We start from the raw sequence: 25056 nt of genomic DNA, 5'->3' as shown, positions 1-25056 counted from the left end.
TTGTGCTATTTCAAGAGTTTCCTTAAATTTCATTTACTAGTTTTAATGAATAATTGGTTGGTTGGCTTGTAACCACCAAGTTTGTAATAAAGGCTTCATATAAAGCCAAGTTTATGCATGGGAAAGATAAGGCATGAATTTTAATCAAAGAACCCTTATTTTCACTTTGAATTATTGTCATAGTTCACAAATTATCATCTTTTGGACGTGATCCTTGAGTTGATCGAATTCAAACTAATAGGTCTTAGTTTGTCTTCAGATTTACAAGCTATAGGTCTAGTTTGTTTATCAAATCTATCCTTTTCATTCCATATATTTGTGGTTGTTATTCTAGCTTAATTTACCTAAACACTACCCCACTCACTAAATCAAGCCCATACACGCATCATAAGTGGTATCAAAGCGCAGAATGGATTTTGATGATCCGGAGTTCCTACAAAATCTTCGTGAAGCATTAAGAAACATCCAAGAAGGTAGAAATCGAAGGCAACCCTGCCGTGGTGAACATAGGGTTGTGGAAGAATTCAAGGTGTCTGACTTGCCTGAATTTGTTGGTGGAACTGATCCTGAACGCTACTTGGAGTGGGAAAGGAAGATTGAAAGAATGTTCGAGTTCAAAGAAGTGGATGATGAAAAAAGCTGCAAGTATGCCATTCTCAAGCTAAGTGGTGGTGCTTCATTGTGGTTTGAAGGGCTTAAGGCCAAGAGAACCCGTGAAGGCAAAGAAAAAATTTGTTCTTGGCTTTCTCTAAAACGAAAGCTAAGAAAGAGATATGTTCCTTCTACTCATAGAATTGCCACTTACAAGAAGATTGCTGATTTGAGGCAAGGAAAAATGAGTGTTGGAGAATACATTGATGAATTTGAGAAGTTGTCCTTGATGGGGGATATTGAAGAAATTGAAGAACAAAAAATGACTCGTTTTCTAAAAGGGTTGAACTACAACATTGCCAATGTTGTGGAGTTGTATCCTTATGCTGATTTTGGAACTCTTTGTGGTTTGTGTTTGAAGTTGGAGGGGCAAGCCAAAGCACGTTTTGGTGGGAGTTCAAGTTCAAGTCTTGAAAGTCCTAAGTCAAAGTCGTGGTCCAAGCCCGAGTCTAGCAATAGACAAAATTCTGTTTCTACTCCTTCTGGTTCTAGTAGTGTTCCCGTTGCTCCTAAACTTACTAGTGGTACCAAAGAAACTAGTTTGGCGAAAATTATGTTTCAAGTGACAAGGTTTTGGTCATTACCAAAATGCTTGTCCAAACAAAAGGGTGGTGACTTTAAGGGAGGCCATTGAATGTCGTGAAGAGTTGGAGGAAGAAGAGAGGTTGGCGGGTATTTTTCATGATATACAAAAAGAAGAGGAAGAAGAGGAGGAGGTAGAGTATGAAGCACCGGTGTATGATACAGTTTTGGTGCTTAGAACCCTTAAAACTCAAGGGGTTCAAACTGTGGCTGATATGGATCAACGAGACCAATTGTTTCACACCAAATGTTTGGTTAGAGACAAGTGATGTAGTTTGATTATTGATGGTGGAAGTTGTACTAATGTTGCTTCTAATGAAATGGTGACCAAATTGGGTTTGTCTACTACAAACCATCCAAAACCATATGTTCTTCATTGGTTGGATGATGGAAGTAAAATAAAGGTGACAAAACAGGTTAGAGTTGGTCTAACTATGGGGTCTTATGAAGATGAAGTGTTGTGTGATGTTATTCCTATGGATGCATGTCATATTTTGTTGGGGCGTCCTTGGCAATTTGATAGGGACGTGTTACATAGAGGGTGGAGCAATGAATATGAGTTGAAACACAATAATAAAAAAATTGTGTTAAAACCCATGTCCCCAACGGCGATAAGGTCCATGAATTCTAAACAAGTAAAAAAACCTAATCTTTCTGTGTTTGCTAGTGAAAGGGAGGTGGAGCAAGTTCTTGACAAAGGTGATGTGATTTACATGCTTGTGGCCAAAGAGCATGCAAAGATGGAGAAGATCGTGCATGGAGAAAACACTATTGCTGATTTGCTTTTGGAGTTTCAAGATGTGTTTCCAAACGAATTACCACCGGGTTTGCCTCCAATCCGTGGTATTGAACACCAAATTGACCTTATTCCGGGTGCTCCTTTGCCTAATAAAGCTGCCTATAGATGTAATCCGGAGGTGACAAAAGAGTTGCAAAAACAAATTGATGAACTCATGAAAATGGGTTATGTTCGTGAAAGCCTAAGTCCTTGTGCTGTTCCAGTTTGTTGGTTCCAAAAAAAGATGGTTCTTGGAGGATGTGCGTTGATAGTAGGGCTGTTAATAACATCACCATAAAATACCGATTTCCTATTCCTAGAGTTGATGATTTGCTAGACGAGTTGGATGGTTCTATTGTGTTCTCAAAAATTGATTTGAGAAGTGGTTACCATCAAATTCGTATGCGTGAAGGGGATGAATGGAAAACAGCCTTTAAAACTAAACATGGCTTGTATGAATGGACCGTGATGCCTTTTGGTCTAACTAATGCACCTAGCACTTTCATGCGACTAATGAATGAAGTGCTAAAATCTTTTTTGGGCAGGTTTGTGGTGGTGTACCTTGATGATATCTTGGTATATAGCAAGAGCTTGGAGGATCATTTGGTGCACTTAAAACAGGTTTTCGAGATGCTTAGAGCTCAAAAACTCTATGGGAAGCAAGAAAAATGTTCGTTTTTGGTGGAAGAAGTGGCATCTTTGGGTTTTGTGGTGTCAAGAAATGGCGTGTCTGTGGACCCATCCAAAACTGAAGCAATCAAGTCATGGCCTATTCCTACTAGCATTTCTGAAGTTAGATCATTTCATGGTCTTGCTTCTTTCTATAGAAGATTTGTTCGTGATTTTAGCACCATTGCAAGTCCCATAATAGGTTGTTTGAAGAAAGGAGTCTTTGCATGGGGAAAAGAAGCTCAAAAGGCGTTTGAGAAACTCAAGGCATTGTTGTGTGATGCTCCTATTTTGGCTCTTCCAGATTTTTCTCAACCATTTGAAGTGGAGTGTGATGCAAGTGGAGTTGGTATTGGGGCTGTTTTGATCCAATCCAAACGTCCTATTGCTTATTTTTCTGAAAAGTTGGGTGGTGCTCGTTTGAATTATTGCACTTATGATAAGGAGTTTTATGCTACTGTTCGTGCTTTAGATCATTGGAGTCATTATTTGCGTGCAAATCATTTTATTTTGCATTCTGATCATGAATCCTTGAAGTACATCAATGGGCAACAAAAGTTGAGCACAAGACATGCAAAGTGGGTGGAGTTCTTGCAATCCTTTCATTTTTCATGCAAATACAAGGATGGAAAAAGCAATGTAGTGGCTGATGCACTCTCGAGGCGTTACTCATTGTTGGTGACTTTGGATGTTCGTTTCTTGGGATTTGAAACTCTAAAGGACCATTATCAATCTGATATGGACTTTACAGATATGTTTTTGAAATGTGCAGGTGGTCCTAATGGTGAATTTGTGATTCAAGATGGCTTTCTATTTAAAGGCAATCGCCAATTTGTGATTCAAGATGGCTTTCTATTTAAAGGCAATCGCCTTTGTGTCCCAAAACATGTAATACGGGAGTTGCTGATTCATGAAGCTCATGGCGGTGGTTTGGCTGGTCATTTTGGCATTACCAAAACTTTGGAGGTGCTTAAAGAACATTTCTTTTGGCCAAAAATGTTGGGGGATGTAACCAACATAGTGGGCAAGTGTGTTACATGTCACATGGCGAAAACAACTTTCAAGCATGGTGTTTACACTCCTTTGCCGGTTCCTATTCGTCCTTGGGAAGATGTGTCCATGGATTTCATTATGGCTTTGCCTAGAACTCAAAGGGGGAAGGATTCCATTATGGTGGTGGTGGATAGGTTTTCAAAAATGGCTCACTTTGTGCCATGTCATAAAACCAATGATGCATCTAATGTGGCTGATTTGTACTTTAAAGAGGTGGTTCGTTTGCATGGTATTCCTAAAACAATTGTTTCTGATAGGGATTCCAAGTTTCTAAGTTACTTTTGGAACACTTTATGGAGGAAAGTAGGTACTAAGTTACTTTTTAGTACATCCCATCATCCACAAACGGATGGACAAACGGAGGTGACTAATAGAACTTTGGGTACTTTGTTGAGAGGGTTGGTTAGCAAAACTCAAAAAGATTGGGACATCAAACTTGCACATGCTGAATTTGCCTATAATCGTTCTCCTACTTATGCAACAGGTCATTCTCCTTTTGAAGTAGTGTATGGTGTGAATCCTTACATGCCTTTGGATTTGATTCCATTGCCAAAGGATGAATTGGTTCACAAGGATGCTAATGACAAGTTGAAGGCCATAATGAAACTACACCAACAAGTTCGTGAGAAGATTGAAACGGTGAATGAGTTGTACAAGCAGAAGTCAAACAAGCATAGGAAACCACGTGTCTTTCAAGATGGTGACTTGGTGTGGGTGCATATGAGGAAAGAACGTTTTCCTAACAAAAGGAAAAACAAGTTAATGCCAAGAGCCGAAGGTCCTTATAAAGTGGTGTCACGTGTCAATGATAATGCTTATATGGTAGATTTGGGAGGAGACCATGGAGTGCATGCTACCTTTAATGTGGGAGATCTTTCACCTTATCTTGATGATGATGGACTTGATGAATTGAGGTCAATTCCTTTCAAAGGGGGAGGGGATGATCCATGCATGGATTATGAAAGCCCAAAAGGTGATGAATTAGTGATTACTAGTGGGCTAGAAGGTGGCTTGGGCTCAATGGTTGGGTTATGCATGGTAACCCACAAATTGAATTAGGGTTGCATGAAGGCTAGGGCAACATTTTTAAGGATTCATAAGTGCTAAAAACGTTACTTTTTGCTTCATAAAGCCTCCTAGCCGTTTTTATCACTCTTTGGTGGATTATGGTTGCACTTTAATGCTTCTTATGGCTCCTTAATGCTTCATATGGCTCCTTAATGAAGCATAGACGTTTTTTTTCATTCTCAAGTGTCTTGGACGTTTTTTTTGTGCTATTTCAAGAGTTTCCTTAAATTTCATTTACTAGTTTTAATGAATAATTGGTTGGTTGGCTTGTAACCACCAAGTTTGTAATAAAGGCTTCATATAAAGCCAAGTTTATGCATGGGAAAGATAAGGCACGAATTTTAATCAAAGAACCCTTATTTTCACTTTGAATTATTGTCATAGTTCACAAATTATCATCTTTTGGATGTGATCCTTGAGTTGATCGAATTCAAACTAATAGGTCTTAGTTTGTCTTCAGATTTACAAGCTATAGGTCTAGTTTGTTTATCAAATCTATCCTTTTCATTCCATATATTTGTGGTTGTTATTCTAGCTTAATTTACCTAAACACTACCCCACTCACTAAATCAAGCCCATACACGCATCAATATGACATGCATCCATAGGAATAACATCACACAACACTTCATCTTCATAAGACCCCATAGTTAGACCAACTCTAACCTGTTTTGTCACCTTTATTTTGCTTCCATCATCCAACCAATGAAGAACATATGGTTTTGGATGGTTTGTAGTAGACAAACCCAATTTGGTCACCATTTCATTAGAAGCAACATTAGTACAACTTCCACCATCAATAATCAAACTACACCACTTGTCTCTAACCAAACATTTGGTGTGAAACAATTGGTCTCGTTGATCCATATCAGCCACAGTTTGAACCCCTTGAGTTTTAAGGGTTCTAAGCACCAAAACTGTATCATACACCGGTGCTTCATACTCTAACTCCTCCTCTTCTTCCTCTTCTTTTTGTATATCATGAAAAATACCCGCCAACCTCTCTTCTTCCTCCAACTCTTCACGACATTCATTGGCCTCCCTTAAAGTCACCACCCTTTTGTTTGGACAAGCATTTTGGTAATGACCAAAACCTTGACACTTGAAACATCTAATTTTCGCCAAACTAGTTTCTTTAGTACCACTAGTATGTTTAGGAGCAACGGGAACACTACTAGAACCAGAAGGAGTAGAAACAGAATTTTGTCTATTGCTAGACTCGGGCTTGGACCACGACTTTGACTTAGGACTTTCAAGACTTGAACTTGAACTCCCACCAAAACGTGCTTTGGCTTGCCCCTCCAACTTCAAACACAAACCACAAAGAGTTCCAAAATCAGCATAAGGATACAACTCCACAACATTGGCAATGTTGTAGTTCAACCCTTTTAGAAAACGAGTCATTTTTTGTTCTTCAATTTCTTCAATATCCCCCATCAAGGACAACTTCTCAAATTCATCAATGTATTCTCCAACACTCATTTTTCCTTGCCTCAAATCAGCAATCTTCTTGTAAGTGGCAATTCTATGAGTAGAAGGAACATATCTCTTTCTTAGCTTTCGTTTTAGAGAAAGCCAAGAACAAATTTTTTCTTTGCCTTCACGGGTTCTCTTGGCCTTAAGCCCTTCAAACCACAATGAAGCACCACCACTTAGCTTGAGAATGGCATACTTGCAGCTTTTTTCGTCATCCACTTCTTTGAACTCGAACATTCTTTCAATCTTCCTTTCCCACTCCAAGTAGCGTTCAGGATCAGTTCCACCAACAAATTCAGGCAAGTCAGACACCTTGAATTCTTCCACAACCCTATGTTCACCACGGCGGGGTTGCCTTCGTTTTCCACCTTCTTGGATGTTTCTTAATGCTTCACGAAGATTTTGTAGGAACTCCGGATCATCAAAATCCATTATGCGCTCTGATACCACTTATGATGCGTGTATGGGCTTGATTTAGTGAGTGGGGTAGTGTTTAGGTAAATTAAGCTAGAATAACAACCACAAATATATGGAATGAAAAGGATAGATTTGATAAACAAACTAGACCTATAGCTTGTAAATCTGAAGACAAACTAAGACCTATTAGTTTGAATTCGATCAACTCAAGGATCACGTCCAAAAGATGATAATTTGTGAACTATGACAATAATTCAAAGTGAAAATAAGGGTTCTTTGATTAAAATTCGTGCCTTCTCTTTCCCATGCATAAACTTGGCTTTATATGAAGCCTTTATTACAAACTTGGTGGTTACAAGCCAACCAACCAATTATTCATTAAAACTAGTAAATGAAATTTAAGGAAACTCTTGAAATAACACAAAAAAAACGTCCAAGACACTTCAGAATGAAAAAAAACGTCTATGCTTCATTAAGGAGCCATATGAAGCATTAAGGAGCCATAAGAAGCATTAAAGTGCAACCATAATCCACCAAAGAGTGATAAAAACGGCTAGGAGGCTTTATGAAGCAAAAAGTAACGTTTTTAGCACTTATGAATCCTTAAAAATGTTGCCCTAGCCTTCATGCAACCCTAATTCAATTTGTGGGTTACCATGCATAACCCAACCATTGAGCCCAAGCCACCTTCTAGCCCACTAGTAATCACTAATCCATCACCTTTTGGGCTTTCATAATCCATGCATGGATCATTTATGGCCATGGAATCTCCCTTGGTCGTAAACCCTAATTATGGTCAAGTATTGAGCCCTAAACACTTCTAGACACTAGCTATCATTTGGGACACATGAACCTTTGAGAACCCTTCCCTTTAAGACCCAAAAAGACACCATTTAGAGAGTTTACGGCCATACACTTTTGGTGTGGCCGTAAACACCTCAACACCTTCCAATAAGTTAGTTTTGCTCATCCTTGTGTAGAGCAATGGTCCCTAAAGTTTCCCTACCATTCAAACACCCTCTTATGCACCTTTTACTATGAGTTTACGGCCCTAATCTACATGGTCGTAAACCCATGGCCGTAAACACCATTTAGTGGCCTTAAACATCCCTTAGATGAATCGCATGTGATTCTAACACTTGGTCAGAGTGTTTCCTAGTCCCTTAAGGTGTTTCCTTGCATTTGGTTGCTTCTAGACCCTATATTTATGCCAATATATTCCATTATATGTCATTTAGGACTCGTTGTGTCTCGGGAATTCATTCGTGGAACTTCTCATCCTTACGCGCATATTCGTTGAATCATCCACATAAGGTGAGTTCATACCCCTATAATGAATCTTTCAACTGTTTTAAATGCTTTTAAGGGGGGGGGGGGGAATACAAGTTGAACACAATGATAATTGTGTAATTGTTTGTTATAAACATCTTTCAAAAGATTACTTATGTCTTTTATAAGTGATCAAAACATTTCAAAAACTCTTTTAAAGTTATGTTACTTTATAGTTTAACAAAACTCCGTTTTTAAAGTACAAGCATAACTTAGTAGAAAAATGAGTCTTTTCAGTAACAGTTCAAGTAAAATACTAGTAAACTATAAGGGGTATAGTTTAGGGGTTCAGTTCATACTAGATACTAGAGCATACTATAAAGAGAAACAGGGAGGTAGAAACAATACGCAATAACAAAGAGAACATACTAAAGCATAGAACAACTATAACAGAACGAACTTACTAAAGCATAGAACAACTACATGATCTAATTATACCAATGAATCACTAACTCATTGTTCTAAACAAAAGGTGATAGTAAAATTGGGTATACATGATCATATAACTTAAATGTGAGCCTACTTCACGGCTCAGCAACTGGTTTGCTGAAGTCGCGTTTGGTTCCCAGAATCTCTTGCAGGGAGAGCGTATAGTATGGGGACTATTCATCACATTATGACCTTAATAAATCAATTACGTTTTAAGGTAATCAGTACGTCAGGATGTCAATTCAAAAGACAACTGTGTACTTATATTTTCCCATTACTTTCATTTTTGTGACAGTTCCACTTGAAAGTTAATGCAAACTATTTTCGAGTCAAGATAGTTATAAACTAGGGAAAACTTTCAATTTACAAACGACAAACAGAACAGTCGACTCTAGTACATTCAGTAGAAGGGGGCCTATAATGCTAACTTTATGATTCCTTAGTGTACGCATTCAGGGAACTACTGTGGTTACCATTTTATTATAAGAAATAAGGGTTTTCTTAAGGAATCTTTTCATCAAATATAAAGGAACTATTACAGTTAACTCAGTGAGTACCGAGTGAATACGCCAGGGTTATATACAACAATGATCTAACAAACAATGGGATGTGTGTCTTCCGCCTCATTTCCTATTCCTTGTTTGGTTGTGGGCTTATGGCAGATACACACAACTGATTGTTTGTTTACTCTGAGTTTTATATAACTTGTATCCATTTAATACTCATAGAAAGGACTGTTGAGTCATTTTTACTTATCTTTCATCAAATCAGGAAATATAGGATTTTCTGGAGGAACAGGCAAACTTTTCTAAACAGAACTTACTACAACTTATTATAACTTTCTACAACTTTCTTACTACTCACTTACATCACTAAAATCTTATGAACTCACCATCTTAAATGCTGATCTACGCTTTCAAAATAACTTGTATTCTCAGGAGACCAATAGACAGGTACGCGCTCTGGGAATTCAGAAGATGGAGCAGTATAGCTCAAGTCTTGTCTTGTTATTTACTTTGTAGTCTATGTTATGTGAACCACATACTTTGTAAACACTTTCTTTCTAATAAAATGGTTGTTTATTACTTGCTTACTATGATGCATGTCTTGTGATACTAAACATGACGTCCTCCACCCCAGAACGTTTCCGCCGTTCCGCTTTTGGGGTGTGACAGATTGGTATCAGAGCATTGTTTATAGTGAACTAAGTATACCAACCAATAAAAGATATACAACTATAAATACAATGGGGCCGAAGTGCTCTGGATAAGAATATATTTTAAATATATAATGATACCTTATAAAAGTATACATACTTGCTTATACATATATACATACTAGAACAAATATCACAAGAAGAACATAACGGAAGAAGTTAAAGGTTGAACAGTGTGGTCAAACCTGGACAGTTATGTAATCATAGCTACGATCAATATAGCCTGATCAACTATATTTATTCGAGATGTGACCGACATGTGTTTGGGAGTGATGTGGTGTTGCAACAGTCTTAAAACTTACCTAACTCTATTCAAGGGAATTCCAAATCAAAACATAAAGATAAGATACTATGGGAGTATTTTATGATACTATAACACGATAACAAGTTTAAAACATACCAAGTACATTACATTAAAATACTATAGGAGTATTTTAGGCACCAAATAAATAACTTATGTGATAACTTAAAAGACCCTTACAGATAGGTCTATAATCTTGCAATGTATACTCCCAAGGTTATATATAATTGAGATTTTATAGACTTAGAATTTGTGATCTATGCTTCACTACCTGTTCCTTGTTTGGTTGTGGTTTTGGAGTAGGATCACTTATTCGAAGGTCTTTTAATCTTAAATTATATACAACTTGTATACATTGTGCAATTATCGAAGGACTCTGTAAGGATCACCCCATATAGTTTCACTTAATTCTCATAGATTCTTTAGTCACATCCATTCTCGCACGACAAACCCAGATAGATGTAACCACTTCCTCATAGCAGCCACCAAATGAGTCAAGGAGGAACAAGAGCAGGTTCATGAGAAGCTTTCAAAGAAGGATCAGCCAAAGTAGCCAAAACGTCTTATGCGTCACACTAATAAATAATAATCTGTTTAACTCAATGGGCTAGTGGAAACACTGCTCACATTAGGTGTTAGGATTATTTCTTACATGCAGCTGGTAACAATTATTCAGGTAACAGATATTCATTCAAGGATAGCCATTCCAAATTCATAAAGTTTATTAAGTATAGACTCTGTTATGAATTGTTTCCAGAACCCTGTAGAAGTCAGGACCCGATACACTCAGAACTAGGATAACCTTGTCTTTCAGCTTTCGGCTTATATCCACTGCTGTAGGCTTATTCCATCTCATCTTTGTATTCTTTTAACAAAGATGCCTCCTCGCAGACCAAACAGACGCACTACTCCGATAACTCCAATTCCAACGCCACAACTCGATTCTGCTGCCCTCCAAGCAGCAAATTCCTCCGCACTGGCAACTGCTCTAGCTCACTTCGGTGAAAGTGGTACCCTCGGATCTGGTACCGGTACCCACTTAACCAACCCCGGAGTCACTCACGGACACCCAAGGGAGTGTTCGTATAAAGACTTCATGAACTGCAAACCAAATTCCTTTAATGGAAATGGTGGAGTCATCGCTCTGATGCGATGGTTCGAGAAAACAGATTCGGTCTTCGAAATCTGTTCGTGCCCTGAAGGGAGCAAAGTGAAGTTTGCTGCCTGCACCTTCTCGGACAGAGCCCTGATATGGTGGAACAGCCATGTTAAGTCACTGACCCTATCAGTGGCTAACTCAATAGATTGGGAAAACCTAAGAGAGTTAATGCTGGAAGAATACTGCCCGTTGGGCGAAGTTCAAAAGCTGGAACAAGACCTATGGGAGCTCGAGATGGTCGGCTCAGACATAGTGGCCTACACTGACTGGTTCAACGACCTAGCAACTCTATGCCCCGGGATGGTTACCCCGGAGAGCAAGAAGATAGAAAGATACATTTGGGGTCTAACTACCCTGAACCAAGGAGATGTGATGTCTTCTAACACAGCCACATTCGATAGTGCTAAACGCCTGGCTCAGCGGCTCATCGACCATGGAGTCCGCCATGGTGTGGAAGTCCCCGTTCCCGAGCCATCAAAGGGAGAGGACTATAAACGAAAGTCGAGAAACAAGAGGAAGAAGAAGCGAACAACCCAGGAAACCCTGCAGGAGCAACAAACGAGTACTATGTACACCGCCACAACACCTGCTACTCCAGCACCTGCCAGTCGATATGCTGGAACCCTCCCGAAGTATGGAAAATGCAACTATCACCACACTGGAGTATGCTGGGAAATGCAGTGCCTGAACTGCCACAGAAAGGGACACACAATCCTTTTCTGCAGGGCACCGGCTCAACCGATCTCCCAAGTCCCCGGAGCTGAAGAAAACCAAGCCTACTATGGCTATGGTGAGACAGGACACTACCAGAGGGACTGCCCGATAACAAAGAACTCAGGAGCGGATGGACGAATTCTGATGATTACCGCAGGAGAATCAACCCCAGAGTCGTCAGCGAGCAGCGGTACGTCTTCGATCTATGAATTACTTTAAAAATTCAATTTATATTTATATAAGATCAAAACTTGGGGAAAAACATTTAAAAGTAATTATAATAACTCACTTATTGAAATAAGTCACAGTATTCAAGAGAACTAAAAGATCCGTTCAGAGAAGCTATGATGGCTGAGTATGTACATCAGGGTTGTGCATAGCTAAGATTTTGCAGACCTAGAGTGAGTGATTCCGCCTTAATTTCTGTTCCTTGTTTGGTTGTGGATTTGAGGCAGAATTACTCAGTCGACCGTCTTATTTATCTTAATTATTCATAACTTGTATATGACGGGCGATCATAGTGGTACCAAGAAGGATCGTAGTATAAAGTATCGGCACTAGTTATCAAAGCACTTTCACTGTATGTACTCGCTCATCGCGGTACGATACGTAGAAGTGTTAACATCAGGGGAACAACAGAAAACACTAGACATTTACAAAGAGTACATTGTCGAGCACACTAGAGAGGTACATCATTGTATAACAAACATTTCTTTCAAATCGGCCAAAACTTTTGTTCAGTAAAGAGTCCGTTTCTATCATTCGTCATTAGTTGGCGTGGTCCTCACCATACTAAGTTCATATGTTTCTATCACCTTGACCGTCAAATTCACGAAACCTTCGTCATTCGTAACGACAGTCCGACCTAAACCTCAGCTTTGTCCTTCGTATTCTAAACCCCGAAGTACTCGTGCGAAGAGTACTGTGTCCTCCGAAGCCTTGTCACCGTATGTTCAACAGACCTTTCCGAAATATCACTCGTCGAACAGACCAAGTTCAAGCACAGAGGCTAAGGACGAATACAGCCCACCTATCACTATTCGGTGTATACGCGAGGGTGGTATATGATTATGATTACGCAGATCTAGTATGTGTGTTTCCGCCCTATCTCCTGTTCCTTGTTTGGTTGTGGACCTGGGGCAGAATCGCACATCCGACCGTCTTACTAATCCAAACTATATACGACTTGTATACACAAGGTAATGATAGATGGACCAAGTATGAATCCTATCATGAACAGTAGGGCAAAGTGCCAGGTCTACGAGTGGATATTCTGCCAATCAGAGGAGCGCAACCTCAGTAGTACTGCTAAGAAAGCTAATTTCGGGACGAAATTCCATCTAACGGGGGGATGATGTGACAACCCGAAAATTCTTGCCTTGTAAAGTCCAACCATTCAACTCAACTGAGTGTCAGACTCATTTCTAATGAGTTCTAGCCTTGTTAAAGGTCATTATAAGGAGTTTTAAGCCTAGTACACTTAAGGAATGAGTGTTAGAATGTACCTGCTAGAGTCACTGTGCAACATTCAAGCCTAAGCACCACCAAAAAGGAGTTCACGACCAAGACACATGAGTCTACGGCCATAAAGTTAAGGCTGGCCGTAAACTCCCCTATAAGTCTCCTTCCCTTCACTTTTCCTTCATTCTTACACTTTCACCTCAAGAACACTTGATTTGTCTCTCAAGTATCATCGAGATTTTCATTTCCGATCTTCAAAAAGTAAGTGATTCTTCCCTCTAGTTGTTGATTATCCTTCTTACTCATGAATCACCCTTTGATTTCATCCATGGAAATCAAACTTTTGGCTAGATCTTCAACTTCACCAAGAACACCAAGAACACACACTTGTTCTTGGTGGCCGAAAACTCCTCAAAGGTCCTCAAAAGTGTGAGTATTCCATCTATCATCTAGTTGGGCATGTTAATCATTAGATCATAGTCTTGAATCATCCATCTAGCCATAAAAACCTGGAGTTTATGGCCATGGAATCTCCCTTGGTCGTAAACCCTAATTATGGTCAAGTATTGAGCCCTAAATACTTCTAGACACTAGCTATCATTTGGGACACATGAACCTTTGAGAACCCTTCCCTTTAAGACCCAAAAAGACACCATTTAGAGAGTTTACGGCCATACACTTTTGGTGTGGCCGTAAACACCTCAACACCTTCCAATAAGTTAGTTTTGCTCATCCTTGTGTAGAGCAATGGTCCCTCAAGTTTCCCTACCATTCAAACACCCTCTTATGCACCTTTTACTATGAGTTTACGGCCCTAATCTCCATGGCCATAAACCCATGGCCGTAAACACCATTTAGTGACCTTAAACATCCCTTAGATGAATCGCATGTGATTCTAACACTTGGTCAAAGTGTTTCCTAGTCCCTTAAGGTGTTTCCTTGCATTTGGTTGCTTCTAGACCCTATATTTATGCCAATATATTCCATTATATGTCATTTAGGACTCGTTGTGTCTCGGGAATTCATTCATGGAACTTCTCATCCTTACGCGCATATTCGTTGAATCATCCACATAAGGTGAGTTCATACCCCTATAATGAATCTTTCAACTGTTTTAAATGCTTTTAAGGGGGGGGGGGGGAATACAAGTTGAACACAATGATAATTGTGTAATTGTTTGTTATAAACATCTTTCAAAAGATTACTTATGTCTTTTATAAGTGATCAAAACATTTCAAAAACTCTTTTAAAGTTATGTTACTTTATAGTTTAACAAAACTCCGTTTTTAAATTACAAGCATAACTTAGTAGAAAAATGAGTCTTTTCAGTAACAGTTCAAGTAAAATACTAGTAAACTATAAGGGGTATAGTTTAGGGGTTCAGTTCATATTAGATACTAGAGCATACTATAAAGAGAAACAGGGAGGTAGAAACAATACGCAATAACAAAGAGAACATACTAAAGCATAGAACAACTATAACAGAATGAACTTACTAAAGCATAGAACAACTACATGATCTAATTATACCAATGAATCACTAACTCATTGTTCTAAACAAAAGGTGATAGTAAAATTGGGTATACATGATCATATAACTTAAATGTGATCCTACTTCACGGCTCAGCAACTGGTTTGCTGAAGTCGCGTTTGGTTCCCAGAATCTCTTGCAGGGAGAGCGTATAGTATGGGGACTATTCATCACATTATGACCTTAATAAATCAATTACGTTTTAAGGTAATCAGTACGTCAGGATGTCAATTCAAAAGACAACTATATACTTATATTTTCCCATTACTTTCATTTTTGTGACAGTTCCACTTGAAAGTTAATGCAAACTATTTTCGAGTCAAGATAGTTATAAACTAGGGAAAACTTTCAATTTACAAACGACAAACAGAACAGTCGACTCTAGTACATTCAGTAGAAAGGGGGCCTATAATGCTAACTTTATGATTCCTTAGTGTATGCATTCAGGGATATATATTAATCGGGTCCGACAGGTAGTAGGATGTGTGCTTTCCGCTTCATTTCCTGTTCCTTGTTTGCTTGTGGGCTTAGAGCAGATTCACCCAGCCTACTATCTATCCGATCTTATCTAGATATATGTCCCGTGTACATCAAGTAATCATAAGGGGTACCAGGTATGGGCCAGGTAATAGGACATTAATTCAATGCACAGTTTTTTAGTACAAAACATACTTTTCAAATAAAACTTTTGATATACAAAACTAGAAACTTACCAGTAAAGGGTTTAATCCATTTTATTAAACCAGTATAAACTTAAAGGACCTTAGGTGGTTAATTCTATAATACCTTAGGTTATACATCAAGGTTATAAATAATTAATATCCGATAGGTAGTTGGATGTGTGCTTTCCGCCTCATTCCCTGTTCCTTGTTTGGTTGTGGGCTTAGAACAGATTCACACAATTAACTATCTGTTCGATATTAGATTATATATAGCTAGTATAAACTAAGTGCTTATAGAAGGAACTACTGTGGTTACCATTTTATTATAAGAAATAAGGGTTTTCTTAAGGAATCTTTTCATCAAATATAAAGGAACTACTACAGTTAACTCAGTGAGTACCGAGTGAATACGCCAGGGTTATATACAGCAATGATCTAACAAACAATGGGATGTGTGTCTTCCGCCTCATTTCCTATTCCATGTTTGGTTGTGGGCTTAGGGCAGATACACACAACTGATTGTTTGTTTACTCTGAGTTTTATATAACTTGTATCCATTTAATACTCATAGAAAGGACTGTTGAGTCATTTTTACTTATCTTTCATCAAAGCAGGAAATATAGGATTTTCTGGAGGAACAGGCAAACTTTTCTAAACAGAACTTACTACAACTTATTATAACTTTCTACAACTTTCTTACTACTCACTTACATCACTAAAATCTTATGAACTCACCATGTTAAATGCTGATCTACGCTTTCAAAATAACTTGTATTCTCAGGAGACCAATAGACAGGTACGCGCTCTGGGAATTCAGAAGATGGAGCAGTATAGCTCAAGTCTCGTCTTGTTATTTACTTTGTAGTCTATGTTATGTGAACCACATACTTTGTAAACACTTTCTTTCTAATGAAATGGTTGTTTATTACTTGCTTACTATGATGCATGTCTTGTGATACTAAACATGACGTCCTCCACCCCAGAACGTTTCCGCCGTTCCGCTTTTGGGGTGTGACAGATTGGTATCAGAGCATTGTTTATAGTGAACTAAGTATACCAACCAATAAAAGATATACAACTATAAATACAATGGGGCCGAAGTGCTCTGGATAAGAATATATTTTAAATATATAATGATACCTTATAAAAGTATACATACTTGCATAATATATACATACTAGAACAAATATCACAAGAAGAACATAACGGAAGAAGTTAAAGGTTGAACACTGTAGTCAAACCTGGACAGTTATGTAATCATAGCTAGGATCAATATAGCCTGATCAACTATATTTATTCGAGATGTGACCGACATGTGTTTGGGAGTGATGTGGTGTTGCAACAGTCTTAAAACTTACCTAACTCTATTCAAGGGAATTCTAAATAAGAACATAAAGATAAGATACTATGGGAGTATTTTATGATACTATAACACGATAACAAGTTTAAAACATACCAAGTACATTACATTAAAATACTATAGGAGTATTTTAGGCACCAAATAAATAACTTATGTGATAACTTAAAAGACCCTTACAGATAGGTCTATAATCTTGCAATGTATACTCCCAAGGTTATATATAATTGAGATTTTATAGACTTAGAATTTGTGATCTATGCTTCACTACCTGTTCCTTGTTTGGTTGTGGTTTTGGAGTAGGATCACTTATTCGAAGGTCTTTTAATCTTAAATTATATACAACTTGTATACATTGTGCAATTATAGAAGGACTCTGTAAGGATCACCCCATATAGTTTCACTTAATTCTCATAGATTCTTTAGTCACATCCATTCTCGCACGACAAACCCAGATAGATGTAACCACTTCCTCATAGCAGCCACCAGATGAGTCAAGGAGGAACAAGAGCAGGTTCATGAGAAGCTTTCAAAGAAGGATCAGCCGAAGTAGCCAAAACGTCTTATGCGACACACTAATAAATAATAATTTGTTTAACTTAATGGGCTAGTGGAAACACTACTCACATTAGGTGTTAGGATTATTTCTTACATGCAGCTGGTAACAATTATTCAGGTAACAGATATTCATTCAAGGATAGCCATTCCAAATTCATAAATTTTATTAGGTTATAGACTCTGTTATGAATTGTTTCCGGAACCCTGTAGAAGTCAGGACCCGATACACTCAGAACTAGGATAACCTTGTCTTTCAGCTTTCGGCTTATATCCACTGCTGTAGGCTTATTCCATCTCATCTTTGTATTCTTTTAGCAAAGATGCCTCCTCGCAGACCAAACAGACGCACTACTCCGATAACTCCAACTCCAACGCCACAGCTCGATTCTGCTGCCCTCCAAGCAGCAATATCCTCCGCAGTGGCAACTGCTCTAGCTCACTTCGGTGAAAGTGGTACCCTCGGATCTGGTAGCGGTACCCACTTAACCAACCCCGGAGTCACTCACGGACACCCAAGGGAGTGTTCGTATAAAGACTTCATGAACTGCAAACCAAATTCCTTTAATGGAAATGGTGGAGTCATCGCTCTGATGCGATGGTTCGAGAAAACAGATTCGGTCTTCGAAATCTGTTCGTGCCCTGAAGGGAGCAAAGTGAAGTTTGCTGCCTGCACCTTCTCGGACAGAGCCCTGACATGGTGGAACAGCCATGTTAAGTCACTGACCCTATCAGTGGCTAACTCAATAGGTTGGGAAAACGTAAGAGAGTTAATGCTGGAAGAATATTGCCTGTTGGGCGAAGTTCAAAAGCTGGAACAAGAACTATGGGAGCTCGAGATGGTCGGCTCAGACATAGTGGCCTACACTGTCTGGTTCAACGACCTAGCAACTCTATGCCCCGGGATGGTTACCCCGGAGAGCAAGAAGATAGAAAGATACATTTGGGGTCTAACTACCCTGATCCAAGGAGATGTGATGTCTTCTAACACAACCACATTCGATAGTGCTAAACGCCTGGCTCAGCGGCTCATCGACCATGGAGTCCGCCATGGTGTGGAAGTCCCCATTCCCGAGCCCTCAAAGGGAGAGGACTATAAACGAAAGTCGGGGAACAAGAGGAAGAAGAAGCGAACAACCCAGGAAACCCCGCAGGAGCAACAAACGAGTACTATGTACGCCGCCACAACACCTGCTACTCCAGCACCTGCCAGTCGATATGCTGGAACCCTCCCGAAGTGTGGAAAATGCAACTATCACCACACTGGAGTATGTTGGGAAATGCAGTGCCTGAACTGCCATAGAAAGGGACACATAGTCCGTTTCTGCAGGGCACCGGCTCAACCGATCTCCCAAGTCCCCGGAGCTGAAGAAAACCAAGCCTACTATGGCTATGGTGAGACAGGACACTACCAGAGGGACTGCCCGATAACAAAGAACTCAGGAGCGGATGGACGAATTCTGATGATTACCGCAGGAGAATCAACCCCAGAGTCGTCAGCGAGTAGCGGTACGTCTTCGATCTATGAATTACTTTAAAAATTCAATTTATATTTATATAAGATCAAAACTTGGGGAAAAACATTTAAAAGTAATTATAATAACTCACTTATTGAAATAAGTCATAGTATTCAAGAGAACTAAAAGATCCGTTCAGAGAAGCTATGATGGCTGAGTATGTACATCAGGGTTGTGCATAGCTAAGATTTTGTAGACCTAGAGTGAGTGATTCCGCCTTAATTTCTGTTCCTTGTTTGGTTGTGGATTTGAGGCAGAATTACTCAGTCGACCGTCTTATTTATCTTAATTATTCATAACTTGTATATGACGGGCGATCATAGTGGTACCAAGAAGGATCGTAGTATAAAGTATCGACACTAGTTATCAAAGCACTTTCACTATATGTACTCGGTCATCGTGGTACGATACGTAGAAGTGTTAACATCAGGGGGAACAACAGAAAACACTAAACATTTACAAAGAGTACATTGTCGAGCACACTAGAGAGGTACATCATTGTATAACAAACATTTCTTTCAAATCGGCCAAAACTTTTGTTCAGTAAAGAGTCCGTTTCTATCATTCGTCATTAGTTGGCGTGGTCCTCACCATACTAAGTTCATATGTTTCTATCGCCTCGACCGTCAAATTCACAAAACCTTCGTCATTCGTAACGACAGTCCGACCTAAACCTCAGTTTTGTCCTTCGTATTCTAAACCCCGAAGTACTCGTGCGAAGAGTACTTTGTCCTCCGAAGTCTTGTCACCGTATGTTCAACAGACCTTTCCGAAATATCACTCGTCGAACAGACCAAGTTCAAGCACAGAGGCTAAGGACGAATACAGCCCACCTATCACTATTCGGTGTATACGCGAGGGTGGTATATGATTATGATTACGCAGATCTAGTATGTGTGTTTCCGCCCTATCTCCTGTTCCTTGTTTAGTTGTGGACCTGGGGCAGAATCTCACATCCGACCGTCTTACTAATCCAAACTATATACGACTTGTATACACAAGGTAATGATAGATGGACCAAGTATGAATCCTATCATGAACAGTAGGGCAAAGTGCCAGGTCTACGAGTGGATATTCTGCCAATCAGAGGAGCACAACCTCAGTAGTACTGCTAAGAAAGCTAATTTCGAGACGAAATTCCATCTAACGGGGGGATGATGTGACAACCCGAAAATTCTTGCCTTGTAAAGTCCAACCATTCAACTCAACTGAGTGTCAGACTCATTTCTAATGAGTTCTAGCCTTGTTAAAGGTCATTATAAGGAGTTTTAAGCCTAGTACACTTAAGGAATGAGTGTTAGAATGTACCTGCTAGAGTCACTGTGCAACATTCAAGCCTAAGCACCACCAAAAAGGAGTTCACGACCAAGACACATGAGTTTACGGCCATAAAGTTAAGGCTGGCCGTAAACTCCCCTATAAGTCTCCTTCCCTTCAGTTTTCCTTCATTCTTACACTTTCACCTCAATAACACTTGATTTGTCTCTCAAGTATCATCGAGATTTTCATTTCCGATCTTCAAAAAGTAAGTGATTCTTCCCTCTAGTTGTTGATTACCCTTCTTACTCATGAATCACCCTTTGATTTCATCCATGGAAATCAAACTTTTGGCTAGATCTTCAACTTCACCAAGAACACCAAGAACACACACTTGTTCTTGGTGGCCGAAAACTCCTCAAAGGTCCTCAAAAGTATGAGTATTCCATCTATCATCTAGTTGGGCATGTTAATCATTAGATCATAGTCTTGAATCATCCATCTAGCCATAAAAACCTAGAGTTTACGGCCATGGAATCTCCCTTGGCCGTAAACCCTAATTATGGTCAAGTATTGAGCCCTAAACACTTCTAGTCACTAGCTATCATTTGGGACACATGAACCTTTGAGAACCCTTCCCTTTAAGACCCAAAAAGACACCATTTAGAGAGTTTACGGCCATACACTTTTGGTGTGGCCGTAAACACCTCAACACCTTCCAATAAGTTAGTTTTGCTCATCCTTGTGTAGAGCAATGGTCCCTCAAGTTTCCCTACCATTCAAACACCCTCTTATGTACCTTTTACTATGAGTTTACGGCCCTAATCTCCATGGCCGTAAACACCATTTAGTGGCGTTAAACATCCCTTAGATGAATCGCATGTGATTCTAACACTTGGTCAAAGTGTTTCCTAGTCCCTTAAGGTGTTTCCTTGCATTTGGTTGCTTCTAGACCCTATATTTATGCCAATATATGCCATTATATGTCATTTAGGACTCGTTGTGTCTCGGGAATTCATTCGTGGAACTTCTCATCCTTAAGCGCATATTCGTTGAATCACCCACATAAGGTGAGTTCATACCCCTATAATGAATCTTTTAACTGTTTTAAATGCTTTTAAGGGGGGGGGGGGAATACAAGTTGAACACAATGATAATTGTGTAATTGTTTGTTATAAACATGTTTCAAAAGATTACTTATGTCTTTTATAAGTGATCAAAACATTTCAAAAACTCTTTTAAAGTTATGTTACTTTATAGTTTAACAAAACTCCATTTTTAAAGTACAAGCATAACTTAGTAGAAAAATGAGTCTTTTTCGTAACAGTTCAAGTAAAATACTAGTAAACTATAAGGGGTATAGTTTAGGGGTTCAGTTCATACTAGATACTAGAGCATACTATAAAGAGAAACAGCAAGGTAGAAACAATACGCAATAACAAAGAGAACATACTAAGATACTATAACAGAACGAACTTACTAAGATGCTATAGCATAGAACAACTACAGGATCTAATTATACCAATGAATCACTAACTCCTTGTTCTAAACAAAAGGTGATAGTAAAATTGGATATATATATATATATATATATATATATATATATATATATATATATGATCATATAACTTAAATGTGAGCCTACTTCACGGCTCAGCAACTGGTTTGCTGAAGTCGCGTTTGGTTCCCAAAATCTCTTGCAGGGAGAGTGTATAGTATGGGGACTATTCATTACATTATGACCTTATGTCACACCCCAAAACCAGAATGGCAGAAACATTCCGGGGTGGAGGACGTCATGCGTAGTATCACAACAATTGTATAGCAAGCATAGTAAACACAAGCAAACATTTAATACAAATATGAGAAAGTGTTTACATCAGTTTAAAACTTGTTTTAAGTACATCAAAAGTATGTAATCATATAAAGATATAACTCTTATTGCTCCGGCTCCTCAAAATCCAGCAGGTACCTGTCTACTGATTCCCTGAGAATACAAGCGGTTTGAAAGAATATCAGCATAAAGCTGGTGAGTTCATAAGCATTTAGTTTTGGTGAAAAATGTTCCTTCGAAATCCTTTTGAAAAGTGTTCCTTAAGAAAATCCCATATTTTCTTACGAAAAGTAGTGTTGAAAGAGTATCTAGCGGTAGAAAGTAAACCATCAGTTTTAGAAATGCTAGTGTTATCGTGGGAAAATCCTATATTTTCCCTAGAAACAGGTTATCTGTACTAGAGGTAGAAATGCCAGTCTAGAGATCCTTGATTACTATTAGTATATATAAAAGTAGTTTTATTACTCAAAATAAAACAAATGAAGATTAGAGTCCGTAGACCAAAAACGTTTATACCTGTTTTGTGAGTCGTATAACCATACTTGATATGACTGAGAGACCTTTATAACGTTCTTCAGGCGTTAAGCTAAATGACATTTGTTTACCCCAGGCGTGCCCGCTTACTGTAGATAGCAGTTCAGGTGTGGGATTGTCAGTCCCGAATAGATCTATTCACAAATCTCACGCTCTCCCTCCAGGAGACTCTGGTTACACTAAAGGATTTATCACTGTACACCTAAGAGTACAGTATTGAAGTAGAGCCTCACAATTCTGTATAATCTAGTTTACTAGCGGGAAAGAGTATAAAACAGTAATTATCCTTGAATAAATGTACTTTATACTTCTGAGAAAACATATATAACATAAACTAAATCTACCGTAGTTTATATATATTCATCCATGAAATCTGATTTAGTAGAGACTGTCCAAAGGATTATCCCAAACTATACCCATTATAGTTTATTAGAGTTGATATGGAAATGCTTTGTAAAACCTTTCTGAAAGCCGTGAAGTTAAATTTCCAAAATAACAGTTTCCCTTATGCTCAACATGTTACAAAAGGGATAAAATATCCGAGTAAGTTATTAAACATGGAAATCGTTGAGTTGTATTAATAAGTTTAAAACTTAATAAAATACTTTGAGTTTGGCTTGTATTGCCCCCCTGAAAACATAAAAAACACGGAAAAATGTACGGGTATGAACTCACAGTTTGACGTAAGACCCGAGCGTAAAGTCGGTGTGGATGTTGAGTGTCAACTGATGTTTCGTACGCAAGTGGATCCTATTAGCATATGGTAACAGATATATGCATTAGATGATGACATAACACTATTTGTTATGGAAGGAAGCCACCTTAGGGGCTAGGAAACACTTGAAACTAAGTGTTAGAATCACACGTGATTGAGGATGGGGAGTTTGCGGCCGTAATCAGGAGTGTACGGTCAGGGGTTTGCTGCCCAACAGGGTTTACGGCCCACGAGTTTGCGGCCCAAGTGTTTTGTCACACCCCAAAACCGGAACGGCGGAAACGTTCTGGGGTGGAGGACTTCATGTACAGTATCATAACAATGCATAGTAGTAAAGACAAGCAACAACATCCATTGCATTAATATAATAATTTTAATACAAGCGTGTTATGTATAGTTTGTAAGACACCAAAATGAATGACCAAAATAAAAGATGAGTCTTGAATGTGCTCCATCTTCTCAAAAGCTTCATCGGTACCTGTCTACTGATGACCTGAGAATACAAGTTATTTTGAAAGAGTTTATCAGCATTACGCTGGTGAGTTCATAAGTATTTAGTGTCATTGCTTGCATGAAAATGTTTATAACAACGAAGTGTAAATGTTCGTAATTGTCTGCAAATGTTTGGAAATGGTTGAACTCCCTAGAAAATCCTATATTTTCTACTGAAATGTAGTCTTCTACCAAGACCCGACCATTTGTATGTTTGTTCTTTTGTAAATGTAAGAGTTTTTCCCAGTGAAACTATCATTATAAAAATATAGTTTTAAGTCATCGATTATGTGAGATGATTACAAATAAATGTAATAGGGGAAAATAATGTTTTACCTTAGCAGTGTCACTGCTGGCTATAAAGTAATAAAATGCAGACTCTAGGTAGTATTAAATGTACAATACACCTCGGGGAGTCTGTTTTCCTTTAATTCTTAGTCGGTTAATTAAAGGTTTAAATGTGAACTCGTATGTAACCATGCTGATCGACGACTGAATAACCGATGACCCTCCGGTGTCATATGTAGTGAGGTAACCTTCTGTCACCCCTTGGCCTTGTCGGCTGGGACTGTAGCTAGCAGTCGGGGTGTGGGAGTGTCTGTCCCGTATAGATCTATACACACAATGCCCGCTCTCCCTCCAGGAGACTCTGGTTACAAAGTGATACAACAATGTAGTGTCGTATCGAGAAGTAGTATGTCACATTCTGATTATCGTATTCAAATGTTTGTATAGTATGTCATAGTGTAGTAATGTTTTCTCTGCACTAGTGTGTAGTATATCCTCTTGTATAGTGTATAGTATGTTCTCTTATATAGTGTATAGTATGTATTGTTTCTCATTACAGTATGTATGTAATGACTCGTAACTGCACTGACTCTTGCATGTGTCGTTGTAATAGTAATAGTCGGTAGTGATCTCTTAACTATACCTATTATAGTTAACTAGTACGGTTGTATGTATGCCTTTGCTACCCCAAAGGTACTGAACTGAAGTGAAAGCTTTTATATCCTAACACATATATACGATATATAATTAAGGTTTCAACGACATTCGGACAAATAACAAGATACCCTAAGTCCACAACCAAACAAGGAACAGGAAATAAAGTGAGTTATCAGTCCTAAGTCCTTCAAACCTTACTTATATAAATATATCTGTATAGATATGAGTTTGACTATAATGTAAGTTTAAAAGAGTTTGATAAAGGATTTAGCATTTAAAAGAGTTTAATAAAATGTTTTGAAGTGTTTGAAATCCATAAGTTTGATTACAATTTGAAAGTAATAGAAAATCTTC

The 25056-nt window shown here is 38.6% G+C and overlaps 2 protein-coding genes across 2 annotated transcripts; both read left to right on the top strand.

The window, feature by feature from the left end:
* The first annotated feature begins 409 nt into the window (after positions 1–409).
* LOC145127761 (uncharacterized) lies at positions 410–1502 on the top strand. The gene is made up of 2 exons (XM_079062894.1): positions 410–1175; positions 1222–1502. Exons 1-2 carry the CDS (start codon positions 410–412, stop codon positions 1500–1502), a joined length of 1047 nt encoding a protein of 348 aa, XP_078919020.1.
* Positions 1503–1553: 51 nt separating this feature from the next.
* Positions 1554–2309, top strand: LOC145127760 (uncharacterized). Its single transcript, XM_079062893.1, has one exon. It carries the CDS (start codon positions 1554–1556, stop codon positions 2307–2309), a length of 756 nt encoding a protein of 251 aa, XP_078919019.1.
* Positions 2310–25056: the final 22747 nt, after the last annotated feature.

Source organism: Lactuca virosa, chromosome 7 (genome assembly GCF_052849685.1).
Source record: "Lactuca virosa cultivar CGN04683 chromosome 7, Lactuca_virosa_CGN04683_v6, whole genome shotgun sequence".
NCBI lineage: Eukaryota > Viridiplantae > Streptophyta > Magnoliopsida > Asterales > Asteraceae > Lactuca > Lactuca virosa.
The sequence above is the reverse complement of the archived record's forward strand: the minus strand, read 5'-3'. Positions and strand labels throughout refer to the sequence as shown.